Here is a 23,381-nt window from a genome sequence, read left to right as displayed (position 1 = left end):
AATCTTTTTCAAGGAACTATAAGGAACAATGTTGAGGTGCATATTTTTGACAAAAGTAATTTACTGTTTCTATTATTTGTTTGACAAAATGTCTCTAGTCGTGTACATTAGCTACCTAAAAACCTCTCATGTCTCGTATGGGTGAGTGAAAATGGTTCTCCCTTCATGTGTAAAACTTCATCAGAATCGCACTGTTGTCTGACAGAGTCAATCAGTTGTATAGGTGGAACCAGTTGTGGATTATCAGCCTCATGGTGTCCAAGAACCAGTGAAATCTCCCAAGTCTTGAGAGACTTCTATATGAGTACAGTTTTCTCACCACCACCATATACCACAGCTAGTGCAGCACAAAACCTAACTAACTCAAAGCTACTGAAGAAGCAATTGTGAGGAAGAGGAGAGGAGCCCACCCACCAAAGAAGTTAGTAATAGCCACGCAGTTTGTGCCTGGGCAACTCTCTGCTGATGAGTTTATGAATCCTTCTCTGCAATGATACTGTGCTGATCGTGTCCTCCAGGGATGGACCCTTCAGCCACACACTGCATTTTCATTGCTAGATTGCCTTCAGTGGAGGTACAGGTAAGCCTGAAGGCTTCTTTTTTCTTCTGTAAAGCACAACATGGCTCCATTTCTTAGCATATCCCTCTGTTTCTTCCCTACACTGGAACAAAGAAGAAAATGCACACACTAGAACCTACCAAGACAATGAAGTTGTTAATTTTGTACTATTTTGCCATTTCTATCTTCATTTCAGCAAATATTCATGGCGCAGGCAAAGAAAATAGTACTTGGAAACTGAACTTGAAACCTGCTTCTGACACACGCGTTCTTTCCTCTCTTCATTACAGAGGAGACCCTTTGCCTCACATCGAATACACAGCACAGGAGACTGCAACTTGGTGAGTTTGTTTCTTACACTCCAACTCCTGCGATATTCCACTGCAGCCCCAGGAAAGACTGGCAGTTATAACATTTTAAAACCATATTTGTCCATCTCAAATTTTACTCTTTGCCTAAGCGTCACCTTTTGGTCACTTGTTTTGGAGAAACCCTTTCTCAGGGCGGCCCTTAAGTATTCCCTTTCTAGAGCAAAATACCTTTTCCTGACCATCTCCCTGCCTGCCAGACACATCAAGATATCAGAAGCCAGAAAACACCTGGAGTCTATAGCATAATTTCTTCTAACTGACCTCTGATTAACCATAGCTATGGTGATGACAAAAAGGTCACCTTTCCAAATCTGTTGCCAGGAGAAAATGCCCACTCACAGGATGGAAGTTTACTCAAAGGGTGTGTCTAATCCAAAGTTCATAGGACAAACCAGCCTTGCCTGCCGTCCTGCAAGTATTCATTGCTGTTAATATGAGTAGGTATCATTCTCTCAAATTGAAGGTAAAAGAAATTTTGGAGTGTCCTTCCAGGATACATTATTTGCAAAGCAAAAAAGCCTTTGATATCATAGGAAATGATGGCAAGTTACTTTTACAAGGGTGCAGAATTTCTTCACTGGGGCTTTGTTTCTCCTGAAGATTTGCTACTCAAAAAAACCCAACAACCCAAAACCCAACCAAAATTAGTGTGATTCAAAGTTTGTTTGCAGACATTATGTGAAGCATATAGTAGATTTGAAAGAAAGCAGAGTTCTTATTTCATATAACTCCAGTTTCTTCCAGTAAGTTTAATAAATCTCAGTAAGCAGAAATCTTTACACATTTGTATGACAATACAAACATAAATGTCCAATTGTCCCAACTAAGAGCAGAGTCCCTGGATTGTGCAAGGTGCCACAATGTGCACATAATAAGAGAGAATCTTTGTTCATTGAAGCTTACAATGGCTTCCCAGCCTAAAGGTGGGAAAAAAGAAGAACGATAACCACAATGTATAACTGCAGAACTGAAAAAAGCTAGAGCTTAAGTGATTTGCCCAAAATTATACACAAAGTTTATGTCAATGCCAGGAATTAAATCCATATACTCATCTCATGCCAGAACCTCAATCACAAGTTTAAATAAAACCTACTATGCCATATGAAGCTTGAGGGGTGTTGCCTTGCATCCAACTCATCCAAGCAGTCACATTTTTATTAAGCTCTAATAGGTTTTTATAGCATCTGTCAATTGTTGAAGATTGATGATCGGTGTCATGCTCATGATTGCTGCCACCAGCCAACAATCTTGGCATGGGATGGTGTGTGGGAATGTCATATTTAAGAAAATTTAATTTTGTGTTCTTTCCTGTTTTTCCCTTTTGTTGCCAACCTCCGTCATTCCAGACCTTCTCCACCTCGAATTAGTCCCACTGTGGTAACAGAATAGGCCTTTAAAGGAGTATCTGCCCATTTCCCCAAACAGCCAACCCCGGCAACCCAGGTTGTCTTGTTATGCAAAGCTGTTCCCAAAATTAGACCTCCCTACGGTTATCACAGCCCCCTGGGGCTGTGCCCTGAGGTCAGCTGCATTACAGCACAACTTAATTGAGCACTGTGCAATTGAACGGGAAATTTGTAGTGCAGACAAAATTCCCTTGGTGTTCACTCTGAAGAGTTGTTGGATGCCTTCAGTTTGTAGCAACATGGTTATAAAAAAGAAAACTAATCAAGTGAAGAAATATGACTTTCAGAAAACAGAGGGTACAGATGATCTGAGTTTCTGTTGTCAAGCAGGCTTGTTGGAAGGCCCTGAAACTAAGTAGTCATAAAAGATGTCTTATGGGTAAAAGCTATATAAGAAAAAGGGAGAATCTAGGACAAAATTATGGGGATGCACCTGTCACATCTTTATAATAAAGCTGAATACTGCCACCTTTTTCTAAAAGAATAAGGAAATTTATGTAAAGTAAGGTGATTGCCTTTAACGTCTTTCAAGCGGCTGGCTCCATCCTTCATTAGGAGGGTCTTTCCTAGAGTATTTCATAGCCTGTGCTTTCAGCAGTTTTTCTTCCCATCTCTTGACTGAATTACCATCATGTAGCAGCTTAATGGTCCTTTGAGTGATAGCACCTCAATACAGCAGAGACACTACCTCAGGGCAAGCTAAGTTGTCTGGAGACATTTGCTACTCTATTGACTTTTTCGTGAACTTAGATGATTGCCTTAGAGTTACTCAGAGAGGAGCAACACTTAGCTTTGGATAATTTATCACTAGTCTCTGAGGCTGCCTACGTTTCTGTGGTAGTCAATGTCTGCACACGCAGTAGAATGATACTTTGGTAAAAGAGACCATATGTGCAGAAGTGTAAACAAGCCTGCCCTCTCTAGACTCCAGGCAGGGGATGAACTGTGTACTGGTTCAGATCCTATGCAATCACACTGAAGTCAGTAGTATTCTATGGGGAAATAAGCCAGGGCAACACTTGAACTCTAGTCCTCCTCATTTTTTCCTAATTCTTCTGTGGAAATGGCCCAGTCTCCTGTGGCTTTTGCAATAGCGACAGCAGCCACTGTTTCCCTCTGTTCTTTTAATTTTTTTTCCTCCTAAGGTTTCCCTCCCCCCACTTCATTCTGGTTCATTACACCCACACTGCGTAAGACATTCATACAAACGAAGAGAGCCATTACCAGGGACTGGCTATCACCTCCATAGCAACAATAGCATCACAAAAAAAAAATACAATACAAAACCAACAAAAGGTCATTTTCCGTAGCCAGCATTTCCAAGAATGATCTCAATTTTCATAAAACAATGTTTATAAAATTGTTAACACCCTAGGGCCATGTCTGAACAAAAATAACCATTTCTATAAGGTTCTTTGCCATCCTATTACTACTTGTTTATTTTGCAACAGCTAAATATATTCCAAACCACAGCTCTAAATCCAAGCTGAATCAAGTTTGGGAGAAGCTTGAAGCCTGTGCCCAAATCTGGTTATATATATTTTTCTTCAGCTGATCTCTTTTTGTATAATGGGCTAAATGCTTCAAGAAGTTGGCATGTCTTTCAAATACGTAGCACATGCCAGGCATTTTGAACCGCAAAAGTATCACCCTCTTTGCCTGTCCAGATGTTACTCTTCAGTATCAGAAAATGTGCTTTTTTAGGAGGAGGATTTTAAGAGTCAGACATAGACATGGTTTCAGCATGGAGGTGGAGGGACTGGCATTTCAAGTTGTACCCCCATGTAGAGCAGGAGGGAATACCTGACTCGTTCCATCCCTAAACTGCATGACATAGTGAGGGCCACAGCCTCAGCTTTCTCACTGGGATTTCTCTGGCACCTCCAACACCCTTATACCTAAGCAAGAAACACTTCTGAATCAGGACTAGAGTCCTGTTACATCAAGGGAGGGTGTAGGAAAGCATAAAACAGGTTTGCTGAACAGAACCCACCTTCTGAAGGAAGAGCAAACCAAAAAAGCTTTATGCTTTGCTACACCCATCCAGGCATAGGCTTCCAGGCACCATGTATCCTGAGTTCAAATTTTTAGACTCTTGCTTATACTGGGGGTTTATGTCTCTCTGTGGAGCTATATATAGGGCAGAGAAGTACTGTTTTGTTGAGGTAGGTCATGCTATATGGCTTTTGTTTTTCAGGAGAGAAGTCTACAGGAAGCTGAGCAGCCTTTACCCTACTCATGCCTGTACACAGTACCTGGATGCTTTCCAGCAGCTGGAGAAATACTGTGGTTACCAAGAGGACAACATACCTCAACTTCAGGATGTCTCCAGATTTTTGAAAGGTCAGTCATTATGAACCATGGTTTACATGAGGGTTTCCTGCATATGTATGTACACCACATCCACACACAAACCATCTCGTAGGACACAAGCTGGTGAGAAGAGCTGATTAGCTGTAGCATTCCCTCATGCAAGATGAGGTGTAGCAGAGGACATTAATACCAGGTACATCCAGGGACCAAGTTGTGTTTGCTCTGTGAGTAGCTGCAGTTGACATAGCACTAACCAGCTAATTCCAGTGCAAGCACCAGTACAGCCATAGCAGCACACTGCTCAGCATGACTTCCACACACAGGTATTCTCTGGGTTTGGCTGTATTTTATGCTTCTGTAGCTAGGCTGCTACTAAGACCCAAAGACACATACAGGTATGTACCTCTCAAGTCCAATTTTTTTCTGATGCATGAGGCAGGATGGCAATGTGTGCTAGAGGAAATGATTTCCTAGAGGTCCTGCTAGTCAGTCAGCAGCTGCCTTGAAGCAATGCTGCTTCTTTCTGTCTCAGTGGTCCCACTTGCCAGACTAAAGAAAGGCAGTTGTTAAAGCTTCCTTGCTCTTCCTCAGTGTCAAGATGTGCTAGAGAGTGGAGGATGGTTGATCACTAGGCTGAAATCAGTAATAAAAACTATGGCTTAACTTTAAATAAATTCAGTTTAAATACAGTATTCAGGAAATCAAGTAACCTTCTCCCTGTATCAGCAGGGGATGTTAGTAAGCTTGAATGAGCTTCCTGTTGCTGAAGAGGTTTTCAAGACATTGCCATTTTTAGGGAAGATTAAGCTGTTTGATGAAAAAGTTTTTACTGCACCTTTAGTGTAAGGGAATAGAAGACTTGCATATTGAAAACATCTCTCATGAGCATACCAGCACCACCACATCCAGCTGCAGGAATTTTTCTGTGTATACATTATGTATTTTCTCATGTATTTTCCCTTCTATTCAATTATCCATCTTACTTCCCTCCTATAGTAACTGAGCTGATAAATATTTTTTCTCATTAAGTACTTGATCTCATCTTATCTCACTCACATGGTAGCTGCAGCAGGGAGCTCCAGAAATCTTGTGATGCTGATTTGATTACCACAGATATTCAAATTCTTTAGGTAAATCAAGGGATTTCAAAGTGGGAAAATTGGCAAAATGTGAAAATATCCTCTCATAATACAAGTTGTATTGTTCATGTTAGTTGACAGGATTTGATTGTCTGGAGTCTGGGACAGCTCACTTCTTTTGTAGGCTCTGGTTCTAAATTTTCTCTGTGACATACAAATTATTCTGAGCAAAAGAAAAAAAAAAAAAAAAAACAGTGAAAATGGTGATTCTGAAAATTCTTCTAATAATGGTTGGGAAGATGTTCACAGTGAGTTTTAACTGATCTACTGTAAACACAGGGTGTCTAGTGTAAGATAATTGTCCGAACTATTCTGGCTGGGCATGAGAGCCAGGCAATTCAGAGGCATTTTTTTCCATCCTGGAATGGATGTCTAAGGAAAATGGAAAGAATGGTTTTTAAAAGCACTGGTCCTACCCTTCTTAAACTGTAGATGAAACCTAGATTAGTTTAGCCTAGAGGCTTTGTAAAAGATTATGTGTAGATAGAACAAAGTTGGTTTGGTCCTCATCAAACAACTGTGTGCTTAGGCTCTTTCCTGTGTTACAGGTGTCCAGTGCCCAACCAACCAAAGCTCAATCAAACTATAGGCTGTGAGGTGTCTCCCAAGATTCCTTGGCATACAGTGAATGTGTTTCAGCTACTACAACCTATGTGGAAATGCATAGTGCACTTCCTCCTGTCACTGGTTGGCTCTGGGTGAGCCCTGAACTGTCCCACCCTCCAAGTTAGGATACAAATCCCAGCATGCATCTTTGCTGAGCACTGCTTCTAAGGATTAGACCATTCTTTAACATAGGTGATGATAACTCTTTATATAAGTAACTACACAGATACAGAGAGAGAAAGAGAGAAGTATCCTGGAGACAAAGTTCTCATGCTATAACCAGCCCACACAGCCAAATAAACTTCCGTCATCTCTTTCACTCAGCAGTATATGTGAAGCCAAGCAAGAAATTTCTTTCGAATTTAATACAAGTTTACTAGAAGATCTGTCTAGTGTTAGCTGGCCTGCTAGTGAGGCTGGTTTGAACAGAAATGAACTCTACATTATAAGTATTTCATAATTACTTCAAGTGAATGTAAACAGTTAACCATGCGATCATTTAAGATGACAAGAGCTTTTCTAAAGGGTTAACTAGATGAACCTAGGCCCATCTTTCTTTCTAGGAAAGATGTTTGGATTTAGGCAATCATTGTCCTCCACAGCTGGAAGAAATTACAGCTAGTGAACTCAAGCAAGCTCACACTACAACGCACAGGCCTGTATACAAGAGTTTTTTAGGCCAAGTAGTAAGCCTTACAGATCACTTTAGGTCAACTGCTCATGGCCTTCTCTTCGACTCATTCTGATTTCAGAGGTCTTTGGGCAGCAGGTCCAATCAGTCACACCCCCAATTCTCTACTGATTGCTGCTTTTATTGTGCAGTAATGAAATAGAATTTCAGATTTTGCAGATATTACCTTCAGCAGATAACTTTTTCCTATGGCTTTTCAAGGCAACTGGCCAAGTCTGTTTCATCAGCAGACTGTCTGATTTACTGGCCTATATTTAAAAGGGCATTTCAGGGAACATAAGCTGTAATTTTCATTTTCCCTCCTGCTCCTCCAAAATGGATGCTAAAGCAATACAAATTTCCCTAGACTTTTTCATAGTCCTTCCAAAACTGAGTTACTTAGGGCTTCGTGCTTGTCTGATATATTTTTCAGCTGGTGCACTCCAGACTCGGAATTTACCCCAAAAATGACCAGATTGTAAGCTTTTCACCTTCCTCTCTATTGGCTTAGTATGGTACGTGCAGCAAGGGAGTATCCTTCCGTGCCAGCCCTGGGCCAGTGCCTAAGGAGACATAGCTGATGGCCTGTCTGTTCCCCAAAACACCTTCCTTTCTTAATTGGTGAATGGGGAGAATAATAAACTGCTTTACAACTACTTCCAATTTCCTGGCTAACTCTGAAGTCTTTGCTCAGCATACAAAGGTAAGGACATAATCTCCATAGCTTTGTTTGCTGTTGTTCAGTTTGCTTTTAGTCAGTTCTGTTCCTGCTACTTTTGAATTCACTGGAGGGATAGAAGATAAAACTGTGGCAAATGCTACATATCTAGTCCCTCACATTGTTAGGTAGAAGCATTCCTTCCTGTCCACTCTTTTTTTGCCCTTTAGGGCTTCAGATGTTTTGCCATTTCTAATTCTTCCAGTGAAGGCTTTTTTTTTCCTTTTCTTCTCTCTTTTCCCCCCCTTTTTTTTTTCCTAATGAGAAAAGTGCTAATAGCCAGACAGAACAAGACAAGAAATGCTGGAAGAAACATTGAAAACCAAACCAAAACAAATCTTGTAAATGACTTGGTTTCTGGGTGGGATTTTTTTGTTTGTTTACATAAAATAAATTAGGTTCCAGGCTTCATGACACAATAGAATATGGATAGAGAAGGGAGAATAAAGCCATTTCTGCATTTTTTTTAAAATGTAGTTTTATGCTTTTAAGAAGATGAAATGTCATTTATGGGAGCTGAGAATGCAACACAGATTTTGAATATAGGACTTCAAAAAGATTATCATTGGCTCTGTTTTAAAGCAGTGATTTTCAATTTTCTTAGCTTTGCAGACCACCAACATGTTTCCCATGGAAATGCAGATTATGTAGTCTGCTGACCATAGGACTCGTTATTTTGTAAATTGTCTCTCACAGACTTTTCATAGTAATGCAGGGTGTCCTGGGGTAACACTGATAGCACAAGCTGATCTTCACTGTGCAAAAGTCTTGCATTTTTCTGTTCTGTTCTATGGACATGTAGCAGACACAGCAAAATGAAACAGGTATGATCACGTCACTGGGGAGCTGTGTAGTTAGTTTTAGACAAACATAGTGGTGAAAAAAAAACAGAGGGAAAAAATAGGTGAGAACACTGATGGAAACTCTGATGTTAACTCTGATGTTAAATGGTTAAGGGCCAAATCTCAGCACCCTTATCTCTGATGAGGACCTGTTTGCTCTTTCTCCTGCATATTCCCATTCTAACAAAGTCCAGGCAGAAAGGTAAAATTGATAAGTTTTGCCAGTGTTGAGCTAGTTTATACATGTAGAGCATGCACTGACAAAGGGAAATGCAGCTGAATATTATGCTCCAATTCTGCCTCTGGGGTAGGTTGAACTAGGCCCATTGAGGAACAGAATTACCCAGGACCCATGGTCCACCTACTGCTGTCTTCAACAGTGCAAGGTACCAGGGGTCTCAGTGTGGGGAATAAAGAACTCTGCAGGTGGGAGCTAGACAGTAACCTAGCATCAGGAAAGAACCAGGTGCTCTCAGACAAGGGTAAGGGCAGGGTGTGTCCCCTGTCCTGTTTATCTTTTATATGTGATATAGAGGAAATCAATCAAAGAATTAATCAACTAGCCAGGACTGAAAATGCAGGTTCTGTCCCCTGCTTGACCATAAGGATTGTGTGTGACCTCACATAAATCACTGATATTTGCAACACAGTAGATAGATGTGTCTAAATGTGTTAAAAAGGTAAATTGGGGTAAGCAGTACTTCCATACTTTACAGTATCACTGTGTGAATACATGTAGGTTGTATGATTGGGTGATTTAATGTTACAGTAATTGGACCCATAACAGTACAGTGGAACTTTGATAATGGTAAATCTGGATGTGCTTGCTATGCTTAGGTGGAGGGAACTACTGCAACAGAGCATGAAGGTCCTCTGAAACTGCTTACTCAAAGTAAGCATGCCGTGTAATTAACCTTAGAAACTCCTAAATTTGGTCTGACTTCCCTTTGCAGAAAGAACAGGTTTCCAGCTGAGACCAGCTGCAGGACTTCTGTCGGCTCGTGACTTCCTCGCCAGCCTGGCATTTCGTGTCTTTCAGAGCACACAGTACATAAGGCATTTCTCTTCTCCTATGCATTCCCCAGAACCGTAAGTTTAATGCCCTGGTACAATCTCATCCTTCTGAATGTGTTTGGGATGATTCTCTAGGGAAAGGCTCTGGAGCTCTATCCAGTAGTCCACAGAATGAAACAATTTGAGAAACTGGTAGCTGGAGAGTTAGAAGGGGAAGTCATGCATGAGAGGGTGTGGGTCTCTGTCTCTCTTGCAAAGTTGTCTGGGGAAGGAAAAGACTGGAGAATATCTGGTTTAATCTTTTCATCCAGCCTTCATTTACCATCTGCTGGGGTTTGATTCCCTGCTGTGAAACTCTCCCAGTAAGTGCTGGCCAGACAACAGCAATTACATTTCATGAGAAATTACAAGTTCGCACAGACACTTTTGTTGTATGCTGGGACAAAACAGGGGCCTTTCAAAGATGTTGTGACATAGGAGACTAGTGCCCGTGCCATCCCAAGTGAGACAATAGCCAGGGCAGCAGGGAGCAGCTGGTTCCCCATGGAAAGCAGAAGGGAATGTTCAGTCATGCTCCCTGCGGAGCCAGGCCAGGTATGGAGGCAATTACTGCGGTGCAGCCCTCACACTAGCTCCCATAGCAGGGTCTACCAGCTAAAGTCCTTCCTGGGAAGTTCATGTAGGGCAGGAAAAGAAACCTTTATTAAATATGAGAGTCACTTGTTTTCCAGAGACTGCTGCCATGAGTTGTTGGGTCATGTTCCCATGCTAGCTGACAAGGAGTTTGCCCAGTTCTCTCAGGTAAGAAGCTTGTTCTCCTGTCTGTTTACTCAGCTGCCCTGGATAGCAGGCCAGATGTGCCTCAAAGGCACACAGCTCACCATGCTTGAACTGCTATTTTAAGACTTGATTGTGCCCGAGTTGCAACCTCCAGGCTTGGTGGGTTAGCAGTGCCCTGGGAGACATTTCCTCCCAGGGAGTGGTAGCGCTGCTCCCTATGGACATGGTGTAAAAGGAAGGGCAGGCAGAGCTTGTGGGACTTCTCTGTGGGAGGGCTGTGTCAGCCTGCAGACGGATGCCAGTGGAGCCTCTGCGGCGCTGTGTGTTTGAGCTGTGCCCCCGGCTTCCTGTCCTACACCACATGAACCTAACCAGCAGCAGCCATTGAGCCTCCAGGCTGGTTCTGTCTCTGGATGTACATTTTTATCTCACATGATACTTTAATTGCGTCCCATCACCATGTCATTCATTAGAGATGTTTTTCCTTTTACAACTCGCCAGATTCTCACAGCATTGCTCACACTGGTGAGGAGGTTCCAAAAAACAAACAGGGCTTCTTTGTACAATAAGGGGCTATTGAGGATGGGCAATCAGTGTCAGACCCAAGTGAACTCAATGAACTTGTATAATTAAAGACTTCAGAACTCTGAATATGCCTTAAAACCAGAGCAGATGGAAGAAGATAACACATATTCTAGGCTTATCAATCATTGGCCAGTGTGGAAACTGGCAATAAGTGCAGAGAAGTTACATGATGTAGGTCCCTGTCAGAATACCTTAAATAGAAAGCCAGTTCACCTCATATAATGTAGTTTCCAGTTGTATCGTCTTGGATACATGCCAGTTTCCATTTTGGTTATAAATATTGGTTACTATCAGATTCAGATGAGTAGTTCTTAAAATATCCCAGTGGTCTATAATTTATTCTGGAAGAATAAATACCAAAACTGAAGACACATTAGAAATAAGAGATTATAGGAATTTCAAAACTTTCAGCTTTCCTCTTTTCCTATCTATAACACAGACTATAATCATGGGATCACATTAAATGAATTTTCACATTTCACTTTGTTTTTTCACAAAGTGTTTTCACAGTTTAAATTCACCCCATGAAAACTCTTTTTTGTTCCATTCAACATGAGACGATGAATGGTGAAAATGCCCTAATTTTGTTTTGTTGCTGCATGATATGGCTCCCAAGATAGCTAAGAAGAGACATCTACAGATTCCTGTTGTGAGAATAACAACAGGGAGCACACATGAGAGTAAACAGAATCCTCCCTGCACAGATCTGACTGACTCACAAGGACTGTCAGAAAGACAGTGAGAGACAGAAAGATAACGGCAAAGATAAAACCCACCTTACTGTCCTTCCTTCTCATGCCTCCCTATAGATCTCTGCCAGGGACAGTCCTGCATTAAGCCAAGAGATGGTTAAGTTTACACAGAGAATGCTGAGTATTAAACGCTCATCTAATGTGGCTCCCAGTGGTATGTAGCTGGGGGCCAGGGAGAGGTAGGCATCCTGGAAGCCATGGAAGGTCATTTTGGGTGATAAAAACAATGAATAGTTCATGCTATTCATGCTAGAAATGATGTGGTCCTCCCCCTTCCCCTCTTTCTCTCCCTTGGGCTGAATAATCACACTAGTGTAACACTGCCTGCCTGATTACTTGCTTTAGGATATTGGACTGGCTTCTCTTGGATCATCTGAAGCGGAGATTGAGAAACTGGCCACAGTAAGTACAGATGGCAGTTTAATATCAGAGGCAAAACCCAAACAATTCACTGCATATCCCTCACTGTGCAGGGAAGGCTCTTCTCTAGTGTCTCAGATTAGCCACAAAAATGGGAACATCAGCAGGGTTCTCTCTTCTCCTCATCCACAGGTTAGGGAGGGGCTGGAGTTCCTCTGAGGGAGACCAGAAGCACCTGAGGAAATCTTTACACTTTTTGATTCTATTAGAATAAGCTGAATTTCTACAATTTCAGCCACAGGAGCGTCCCAACCCACTTTCCAGATTCACCTAATAGGCTGGATACCCCATGTGATTCCCGCATTTTTTCCTACAAAAGATGCAGGGGACCATCAGAACTCAGTGTACCCTGTATTTATTAATCTCACAAAATAGGTGAGCTCTTAAAAGCAATTTGATAGCAGGTAATATCATTTGGTTCTGAGTCACTATGCAATACATATCTGCCAAAAGAACTCATGCAGCCCTTTGCTGCCATCTTAACTTGTTCTGAAAGTGGACTTGGGGCCAGATGATTGCTTTTTTTTTTTCTGATAATGCTAAACATATCCCAGACTTGGCGATTTTTTCAGGGAAGGAGAGGAGCCCTACCCTCACCCAACTGCTTGAGGCTCATTCGGGAAAGGGAGGTGATGGCAGGAGACTGTCACTCCTGAAATTCCTCACCCAGCCCATAGCCTCACTCACAGGGAAGTGAAATGAAGTGCTGTGTGAAGGAGATTATGGCTCACCTAAAATCTATATGCAGGTATCCATTCTTGTGTCAGAACTAGGTAAGGTTAGTGGTGGTTTTAGAGTTGGGAGTGCAAAAGGTCCCAGTGCTGGATTTTCTGTAGCATCATCCAGGTCCTATGAGGGGACTATGTGGGAAGAGGCCGCATTTCCTCTGCAATTATCCCTCTCAGGGTCCCGGGAGACTAGACTAAGATTAAGATCCATGCTTTTGTTAGAGGTGAAAGAATTATGGGTCCTGGAGAGCAATGTTGCGTCCTTATCCAGGTCTTGATGAGATTGGGTGAAGGCCATTGGCTTATGTAGCATTCCACTGCACACACCCCTCTGACCCTGAGCTGGGTAGGACTCGATTAGAGATAGGGTCAAGGTTAGAAGAATGATGGGTCTCAGATCTGAAATTGTCATAGTATCATTTAGGGTTTGGGAAGGTAGAATAAGGGAACCTTTTTGAAAGAGCTACCTGCAGTTTAGGATCTGTGAGAATACAATTTTGTAAGTGCCATTCAGGTATTCTGAACAGCAAACATATTTTGGATTAACTCCTCAGTCTTCAGCTGTTTAAAAGTTAGACATCTAATCTAGTCTTACTGTTTAGGTTCCCTCACTAGAAAGTGGAGATAGAGAAGAACCTGTAATGTATTCTTTATCCTGACATGGATGTCTAACAAATTCTTTTTTGTCTTTGGAAGTTTCTGTCATTCTCTGCTCATTATAAAGAGAATGTAGGTAATTAGCTTAGATGGTATGACAACATTTAAGCTAACTAAAAGTTTATTTAGAGAATCTCAGATTTGCTTGTTGCTATGGTCTGTAACATTTGTAAGAAAGACTTTGAAATGCTATTATTTCATTGAGTCTTTGGACTTCTCTAAGCATGTGGATCCATGTACAAGAGATGAGAAATTGCCCATGTTCATGTTGTTCTCAGAGTGCCACTAGTACCGTGACCTCTACCTTGCTAAGACAGTAAGAGCCGAAAGAACCTCACTAACTAAAAGCCTCAGGATATCTAAGGAAATACTAAAAATAATTCTTCCTTTTCATGTCTCATTTTCCAGTCAAAAAGATCTTCTGCAAAACTGCAAAATAATAAGAATCAAGATTATTAACACAATAAGAATTCATAATTATTAGCTGAATTGTAGAGAAAGCAGGTCAGGATTCTACAGAAAGAAAGATTCTGACTTTCTTCATTAGTGGTAAATTTGCAGGCTAAAACCAAGTCATCAAAATTATAAGATGTGTGAAGAGGGTGGGAGAAAGAAAAAGAAAGTAAGAGGCAGAATAGAGAGAATAACAGAGTTTCACATTATTTTACGAACTGCCTTAAGTTCTTTGAGAAGGGTACTGAGAATGCAATACCTATGGCTAAACTGAAGTCAAGGTGTGTGAGGCAGCAGAGTCCCTAAAAGGAGCCTTGAAGAGTTGTGACACAAAGCTTTATTCTTTAAATGCTTCATTTTCCATGTTTTTCTTTTGCACAACACCTATCCAGCAGCTCAGCGGTCAGGCTGTGTTCAGAATTGGTCCTCCACTGTCCGTTTCCTTAAATGCTACAAGGGAAGGGCTAACAGGCTGGCAGAGCCAAGAGTTGCTTTTATCCTACCATTTTCCAGCAGGTAAAGGAAGTATGGTCCTAAGCATGCTTTATTGCAAGAAAAGCCTAGAGAGATGTATCATTATTTTTTGCTGGAACATTGCCACTAAGGGATAAGTAATTCTTCAATTCTTCTGAATGTTATCACACAGACAAATGAGGACGGAATCTGTCCTTCAAGTCTTGAACTCTCTATGGGGGTCCACCTCTCCTTCTGGGGTCTATAGTTGAAATCTGTCAGGTTTCACTGACTGTAATGAAGCTAATAACTTGCAGGGTAATTTGTAACATCTTCCAAAGAGAGAAGGGGACAGTACTTTATTTATTCATAATTATGATTAGCATTTTTTTTTAGGATGGCAAGTTTTGAAAAAATACATGTCACAATTTGCCTGTGTTATATATGTTGAGAGAAAAAATAATTTTCTTAAAATACACAACTATAAAATTTGAAGATACAATGACATTAAAGAATAAGGATAAAAGAAAATGAAAGGAAAAATTAGAAGCTTAAAAATGAACTGTTGAAACTGTTTTTCACAATTTTTTCTTCTTACCAGCTTTATTGGTTCACTGTGGAGTTTGGACTCTGCAAGCAAAATGGTTCCATCAAAGCTTATGGGGCAGGACTGCTTTCATCTTATGGGGAGCTTATGGTATGTGTCAACTGTATGGTATCGAAAGATTTCTATAGTGCAACTTTCTAAACTCTTGGGTTAAAGCAAAATATTATTTCGCCACATAAAACAATATAATTAAAAAAAAATACTGATTTTTCTTTTGCAAAGAAATTAATTCAGAAGCTACTGAGTAGGGGGAAACTACTGTAGGATTGTACCTGTCTTCCACCTAAAGAGACAAAATGCAACAAAAGCAACCTGTAAAGTATTAGATTGGCTTCTTACTGCTCCTGTCCACTAGTAACACAGCTGACTTTAATATGAAACTCATGTACCTTTCTGAATTACTCACTAGAGGGCAATATTATGCCTATGATGAACTCTGCTACTTCGTCATGCGCATATGATTTAGAAAGGCTCTGGCTGACTGGACCATATAAAGTGTGGAGAAACTGTAAATAGCATGAACCCTGATAAAAAGAAAACACTTTAGAATTTTATTTCCTAAATATGTTTCAAACCTCACCCAAATTCGAGTTTTACGTAGATAAAAATCTGTGTATGTAGGATTAATAATGTCTTGCCTGGACAGATTAACTGTGAAAAGGGAGACTGTGTACATTTACAGAAAGCTTACAAGTTTTCCCTCCTTTGGGCAAACAGTTGGTAGAGGAGATATTAATTTCTTTTCAGTTTTGCAGAGCACTGAAGCAGATGATCAGTTTCTAAGTGCAAAAGAGCTAAATTAGTATCAGCATGTCTCAATTGCTTCAGGTTGTGCAGATACTGGATGAGCTTTTGGGATTAATAAGAGCCAAAGGAAAATTAAAAAGCACTCTTTTCAAGTATTTTTATAAACAGAAACCAAAGTTTTCATGAGACATACATTTTAAGCTTAACATATAGACACAACAGCCTAACAGCGGGCTACGTGATACATTCACATGGAACCTTATCTGGATTAGCACAGTTTAGATTCCCATAATTGGAGATAGTTGGATTGTTATGACAGTAAACCTCTTGCAAACTCTGCTAATGCTATATAGGTCAGCCCCCTTCACAGTCAAGTGACAGACAGAAGAAACAACATGCAACCAAAGACACTTTTAATAGGAGTCCCAACAGAGGGGTAGTTGAGATAGAGAAAGAGGAACTCTTCCAGGCATCAACCTTCATTTTGCCACATGCCGCGTTTAGCGTTGGCTTTCTCCCAACACTTGCAATTTGAAGAGTTCCGTGAGCGAACTCTGTAGTATATGATTTGCAGAGCTTTCTCACTTGATAAACTGAGAGATCTGCATGCTCATTAGCCCTCTAGACAAACTGACATGCCTTCCTTTCTGCACAGCAAACTTATCTTGCACCTGACTGCTCATGAGTGTGAGCAGAAGTGTGCTAGCACTATCGTGGCACTCATCTGTAGAACAGTTAAAAGTATTGTTTTGAAACAGCAGATCAGTGACCTCCCCTGCAAATCAGGTTCCAGTGCAATGCATTTGTTTTACGTGTCTATCATTTCTAGGATAAGCCTGAAGCTACTGTTTTTCTGAGAATCCTTCAGTACTTGCTATATTCACAGCCAACATAGAGGAAACCTAGGCTTGCTTTGGTTAACCTGATAAAACCAAAAGGATCCAATATCAAAGGACAGTTAAAGGCCCGAATACTTTATAGTTTTAAGTCAACTGCATTTACATGTTAAACAGGGTAATAAAGGGCAGAGGTAATAATTTCTCTGATACTTATGTAGCTTTCACAGTAATACGCACCACAGAATCTATCTGCATGGTTACCTCTTTTTCTGTCTAATTTTGACATTGATGAAGGTAAAAAGTTGCATTAGAAATGCTAAATTTTGGTGGCTGGAATTGAGTGTACCAGACTTGTGCGCTCTCTCCTCTCTTTCTACTTTTTTCTTCACCAGAAACCAACAAGGTCTTCTACTTTTGATTAAAGTAGTAGGCAAGAACTGCTTGTTCACAAAACTGTGCTATATAACAGAAAAATATCACTTGACCTCAAATTTCCTATGTCTAAGGTTGACAATGGAAGCGGTAAGAGTCCTTGAGTTGATAAATGGCAGATTTTTGCCAATAATCTTATCATCAGTACTTGTTGGGCAATGCTTCTGGATAAACTTTTGATATAGCTGGGTCCACCTAGGTCTTCATCTATCATATTACTGAAATTACATGCAGATGTGATAGCATTTCCATTCACTAGGTAACAAAAAAGGATTCTTCCCCTTCCAAAAGTGTGTTCATCTTGCATGTTACACCTCAGACAGTCTGAAGATGATCAAGCACTTCACTAGCAATGCTGCCCTGTACAATCCCTGTGTGAGCTCTGCAAGTTCATCACTGTAGCTTTTGGGACAGTAGCTTAATGGGTTATGTGCACTTCACCTGAAACTTCTTGTACACAAATTAATTATACCCATGTCCTTAAGTGCTGAAGTTTCCTTTTACAGAAGACTGATTAATCTGGATTTTTATTTGGAACAAAACCAAAATAAATGTTTCCATTTAATCATTCTAGTCTGCATAAGCATCTGATTCTAACTTCAGTACAGACAGTGGCAGTGTGAGTAAAGTACTGAGGTCCTATGCCTAAGCACCTGCTAGCAACTTGAAAATATACACCATTTCTTTTACAGCTGAAGAGAGAAAATGTCTAGTTTCTATTTCATAGAAGGGATTTATTTTAGAAATACAGCAGTGGCAAGTCAGTTTTGTTAGAGAAGATGAAGATTGGAAGCTAGTGAGGCTCATGACAGCCTTTAGTTTTTCGCAGTCTTAGACCAGCTCTTGAGAGAGCTCTAGATAAGTTCTGCTTATACTTGAGAGAAAGCCATTGTCCATACTGATAATTTTCTGCCAGTCTTCTCAGTATCAGCCCAGAAACGAGCTTGAGGATGGAGGCTCTAAACTCAATTCCATATCATTTAGCTGATCAGTATATTTGGCACAGGCAGACTCACCGTAGCTCATGTGACTGAGACACATGGCATCAAAGGAGAAATTTCCTTACCACTGAAGGCTTCCGAGCCAGGAACTTGGTCTCTGAGGAGGCAATAAAGGCATGAGTTTCTAAGGCTAGGTGGTTGGCTGCAGAAGATGACACCTAACCAGCTGGAGAGGATGAGCATCAGTACACCCAGCTAATGTTATGTGAGAACTTAGCATCAGTAAGGAGCCTAGGAACAACCCTGAACTGGACTGACGGTTTGTGGGTGAGTGTCTGTAACCCAGGGAAGCACATCCTGACTATGAAATTATGGAATCATAGAATGGTTAGAGTTGGAAGAAACCTTAAAGATCATCAAGTTCCAACCCTTCTGCCATGGGCAGGGACATCTCCCACTAGAGCAGGTTGCTCAAAAGTCCCATCCAGGCTGGTCTTGAACACTTCCAGGGAAGGGGCATCCACAGCTTCTCTGGGCAACCTGTTACAGTGCCTCACCACCCTCACAGTAAAGAATTTCATCCTAATACCTAATCTAAATCTTCAAGATAGTTTCCTCTTCTCCACAACACCCACTCTGACCAGTTTGAACTCAGCTGTAGTTAATTTCTGTGGATAAGCTGATCCTGCCCAAACTCAGGGCATAACCTGGAAGAAAGGCAGAGGGTGGAAGGTAAGAGCTGGATGCCCTCTGCATGAGACTTGCACTTGAATCCATGTTATCTAACAAATCATTTAATGACAGCAGCTAGGTATCGGAAGGCAAAGGCTAACCATACCCAAGTCAAAACTAAACAGTCGTAATGGCTCTGACTGCTGGCCAACCTTGCCTCCTCTGAACTGTAAGTATTCCTCCCCAACAGCCCTCGGTATTGCACTGTTTATTTCACTACATTCTGTCAGCTGTTCTACATTATCCAAAATGCTTCTCCTGTTAACACTCAGCTGGACTCTGTCCTACATACTGTAAAATCTTATGGCTCATACCACACTTCTGGCAGCACTCAGTGCTACACATGCCTTTCTTGCAGCACAACAAGTACTTAACTTGTAGAGGCCTTTAAGGCCATCCGGTTTCAAGCTGAACTTCCACTGAAATCAATGGGATTTCAGTTCTGCTTCAACACTGACAACATAGCAGGAACCCTGTCAGATTTTGAGTTTCTAAAATCTTTTCCCATTGGTCCCCAGAGGTTTTGAGATTATAAGAGCAGCCTTATGTTTGTGTATACCATCCATCTTAGACTGTGTGAGTGCTCTCCAAGGTTTATTCTTCATTTAGACACTGTAGATGAAGAACAGGGAAAACACCATCTTTTAGCATTTTATAGTCCTCTTCCTTTTTTTTTTTTTTTAAAAAAAAAAGCTCTTTATTAATTTCTACACCAGTTCTGCAGCAAATTGGCCTACTGGTTAAGGCAGGCCTCCTGCGATGGAGAGTTCAGGCTCAGTTCAGTGAAATATCTAAAAATGTGCTTAAGGGTACTTGTCTGAATTTTTCCAGTTAGCAGATTGAGCTGAAAGTCTTGTGCAGTGTCACCCACCCTTACCAGTTCTTTACAAGTACCAGGGGAGTTGGCATTTGGATCATAAAATAGTGAAGGGAGCCTTCTGAAAACTGGTGAAGAAGAGAGAAAGCCAAGCATGCAGACTTCAAACATGGGGTTGTTGCTGAAAGACTGTCCCTAGGTGGATGGGGGCCACTGTCCAGGCTGAAGGCAGAAAGAAAGATCTCTTGATATTGACTGGGATGAGTTGCCTTTTTCTTTTTCGCTTGTACCCGGGACACTTCACCGAAGTGGCCATGGCTCTCACTATCCTGGCTGATTGGAGGCCAAACCAGCTTTTAGGCACATCTGTGGTGCAGTTCAAATGGCACTGGGGCCGAACTAGCTTAAAAATAAATCACTTGGGTCTCAGGGGTGGACAAACTACATAGGAACTCATGTTGAACCTGAGCTGCCCTGTCTTCCCAGGACCCTGCACCGGTACTAAACAACCAACACCAATACCTACACAACCACACTGGTTTCAAGGTAGCTCCAGTATGTCTAAGCAAATGCTAGATGTACCTGTGGACTGCAGCATGGACATAAAGGGCTGCTTTAATCCTATCATCTGCCTGAGGGGAAAATGCAGAAGAACTTCAGAAGAATGTAGAGAAGACCCTGTGTGGGCCCAAAACACAAACATGTGCACACAGGGTATAGTTAGGCTGCTTAACTGGCATGGGAGCTGTGCAGAAAATACCAGGAGCCGCAGGAAAACTGAGATTTGTGACATGGGCTGCAGACTTGGAAATAGTGTTACACACCACTGTGAATCTTCTATGACACTGGTTGAAAAAAAAATCATGATATTATTTTTTCTTTTATATATTCAGGTTTTGGGGGATGGCATAGACTTCCCCCTCCCTGTCTGAGAATGTGGCTGTGGTAACCAATCATACATCACCGTAATACTGGAAATATGTATTTCTTTTTTTTTCCCTTTCTTCTTTTTAAAATTTTTATTTGCTTTATTAACTGCTGATTATGGAAAGCAGCTTTTAGCTGTGAAAGACCAGGAATTGATATTACCTTTAACAATTCCACAGAGCATTTCACAGCCCAGTAGGCACTAAATCTTGCTATGTTCATTCACCTGTTCTAACCTGTGTTGTTCCCGTTACAAAGTACGCTTTATCAAACAAGCCAGAGTACAAGCCTTTTGATCCAGAAGTGACTGCAGTTCACCCCTATCAGGATCAAGCCTTCCAGCCTGTCTATTTCGTAGCAGAAAATTTGGAAGATGCCAAGGCCAAGCTTCAGTAAGTAAAGTGTGGGTAATTTCATTGGGGGGGGAACACCATCTTGAATCCTAATCTCAAATATGTCTTCTACTACCGCAATAACTATGCCAAGCCATCTCACTCACTACACAGGTCATCTGCACAGTGGCTTTTTTTACAACAAAGTTAAACAGGAGATTGTTTATCTGACAAAAGCTTCATAGAAAAACATAGCTATATACTGTTATGTCTTGTCCCATACTTCATCTTAGCAATGCCTCATTTTGGCAACTTCTGAGATAAATTCTGTAGCTGAATAGTGAGTGTAGAGCACAATCCCACAACTAGGGTGCATCTGTACTACTCCATACAAATAGGTGGTTATGAAGAACTGATTTACCCAAGGTCACACGGAAATTTTATAGCAGGCTCAGGAATTAACATGGATCAGCAGGGGGCTTAAAAACAAGATTGCCTTTCTCCTCTGATTATATCTGCACAAGAATGCAGAATCAGCATTCACAGGCAATCTAATTTCTACAAAGTAGCTGACTGAAACCTAAATAACATTATTTCAAATTAGCTTGAGGTGTTTCTAAATGCATTTATTTTACTGTGCTACATTATGCAGTAAGGATTTTTAAAAATTATTTTATTTTAAGGTAAGGGGGGCTTAAATCTGGCCTTAATTTCCAACAGTTAGAAAAACATGACCAATTCTGGCTGGAGGCAGGAGGCTGGTTGTGAAGCTACTGGGGAGCATGTAGGAGCTGAAATGAGGAATTTATTAGAGGAAAAGAACCTGGGTCAGACTTACTCCCCCCACCTCTTCCCCAGAAGCACTGTCTGCTGGGGCTATAGTAATGGCAAATTAGGCCCCTCATCTTAAACCTGAAGGTTCACGTTAAATTATTAGTGTGTGTAAAAATGTGGCTGAGAACTCACTGGCAGAAGAAAGAGGACTTTCAAGAGCATTTGACTCAGGCAAACCTGAAAAGAACTTACAAGGACAAGGAATACACCACTCAGACTTGAAGCTTTTTCATGCATTTTTTTCAAGATAGTTGCTCAGCCAAAGCTGCTCAAAATAACCTAAGGCACAAGAATCTGTCAGAACAGAAAACATAAGGCAACATCAGTACAGGGGGTTCCTACCAGCATGTACTTAATGGAAACATTGTCGAAATGGCAAGCAATCATGTTTTTTCTTTCAATAGAGACGGTAAAATAGCTCAGGAAGCCTAGTATCAACAGGTTTTTAGAATTTTATGCAGAAAGAGCTACTCCAGGTTATTTCTTGGAAGTGAAGGCAGCAGACATGCTGTGTTGCTGCATTCCTCAGCTTGTGGTTGTAATAACTCTGAATCGCTTTAATGTAGAGCTGTAAGAGCACAGGCAGGTCTGTGCCAGCCACACCGAAAAGCAGGCACTGCAGACCTTTGGGGCTGTAAGCAGTTCCACCATGGGGAGGATATACAGCACCAAACAACATTAAGGAGTAACAGTGATTGGGGTGTCACAGCAGCCTCTGCTCCCCAATAAGTCTGTGCCTACATATTGAGAAATTAGGTCGTGCAGGTTTTACACTTAGGAAAACAGCTTGAACTAGTAGCTCTGTCTTCTTCTTCCCCCCCAGAAACTACATGATGAAGATCAAGAAGCCTTTTTCTCTGCACTACGACCCTTTCACCTGCAGCATAGAGGTTATGAACACACCTCAGAAAGTCAAGAGGGCACTCTGTCAAATGAAAGAGGAACTGAAAAATCTCTGCTTGGCCCTCGAGAACCTCTCTTAAAACTACAGCAGTACATCTTACCTGGCACTGAGATACTTGTAGAGGGTTCCAGCACTTGAAGATTTAGTGATGAAGTTGTAGTTGTATGCGAAAATCCTTAACCCACAAACCAGCTCTGTCAAGCTAATCTTTTCACTGTAATTTATGCTGCTGAGTTATTTACATTAATGAGTTCCTGTTGTGTATGTTTCAATGACAAACAAGATCAAATTACTCCAACTATTGGCAGGTGATATGAGCTACAGCTGTTTTGAATGTATTTATCTGTTCCTATTGACCCTTACTTACTTTTTTTTTAATTCACCTGCCACCTTTCCAAATTACTTGTCGCAAAATAGCACAGTAACTCTTCAGCCATACAGTCTTTTACTTTCTGCTTAAATGACATGATAACAATCTTTTAGGTTGGCTAGCTGCTTACAGTTAGTGGTCCTTGCAGCTAGCTCATTTCTGCTAGCAATTATGATGAGCTATTGTGCTCACAGACTATGAATGGTTTCCTTACAATGTGTGAATGCAAGAGTTTGTAAGAGGAACCCTTTACTTTTGCTCACTATTTATTTTTTAGATATTCACTAGCTTTCAAATATGGCTAAATAATTTCCTGTCATATTTGAGATCACAAAATATTTGTCCCTTGGCTAAAGAAAGCAGAAAATAATAGGCCTATGATACTCTGGCACTGTCACATAAAAGGGTGCTTAGTTTGAAAGGGAAATTTGGA

General features: G+C 41.0%; 1 protein-coding gene across 1 annotated transcript in view; it reads left to right on the top strand.

Moving 5' to 3' along the window:
* Positions 1-23,007, top strand: part of LOC106885236 (tyrosine 3-monooxygenase-like) — a 31,605-nt gene extending 8,598 nt beyond the window's left edge. The window contains exons 5-12 of the mRNA XM_014937237.1: positions 850-900; positions 4,534-4,679; positions 9,578-9,713; positions 10,370-10,439; positions 12,101-12,157; positions 15,068-15,163; positions 20,767-20,900; positions 22,498-23,007. Of these exons, the coding sequence (XP_014792723.1) occupies positions 850-900; positions 4,534-4,679; positions 9,578-9,713; positions 10,370-10,439; positions 12,101-12,157; positions 15,068-15,163; positions 20,767-20,900; positions 22,498-22,657 (850 nt within the window). The 3' untranslated portion in view covers positions 22,658-23,007. The remainder of the gene's footprint in view (positions 1-849; positions 901-4,533; positions 4,680-9,577; positions 9,714-10,369; positions 10,440-12,100; positions 12,158-15,067; positions 15,164-20,766; positions 20,901-22,497) is intronic.
* The last annotated feature ends 374 nt before the right edge of the window (positions 23,008-23,381 follow it).

The sequence above is a fragment of the Calidris pugnax genome, unplaced genomic scaffold, assembly GCF_001431845.1.
Source record: "Calidris pugnax isolate Ruff unplaced genomic scaffold, ASM143184v1 scaffold1, whole genome shotgun sequence".
Lineage (NCBI taxonomy): Eukaryota > Metazoa > Chordata > Aves > Charadriiformes > Scolopacidae > Calidris > Calidris pugnax.
The sequence above is the reverse complement of the archived record's forward strand: the minus strand, read 5'-3'. Positions and strand labels throughout refer to the sequence as shown.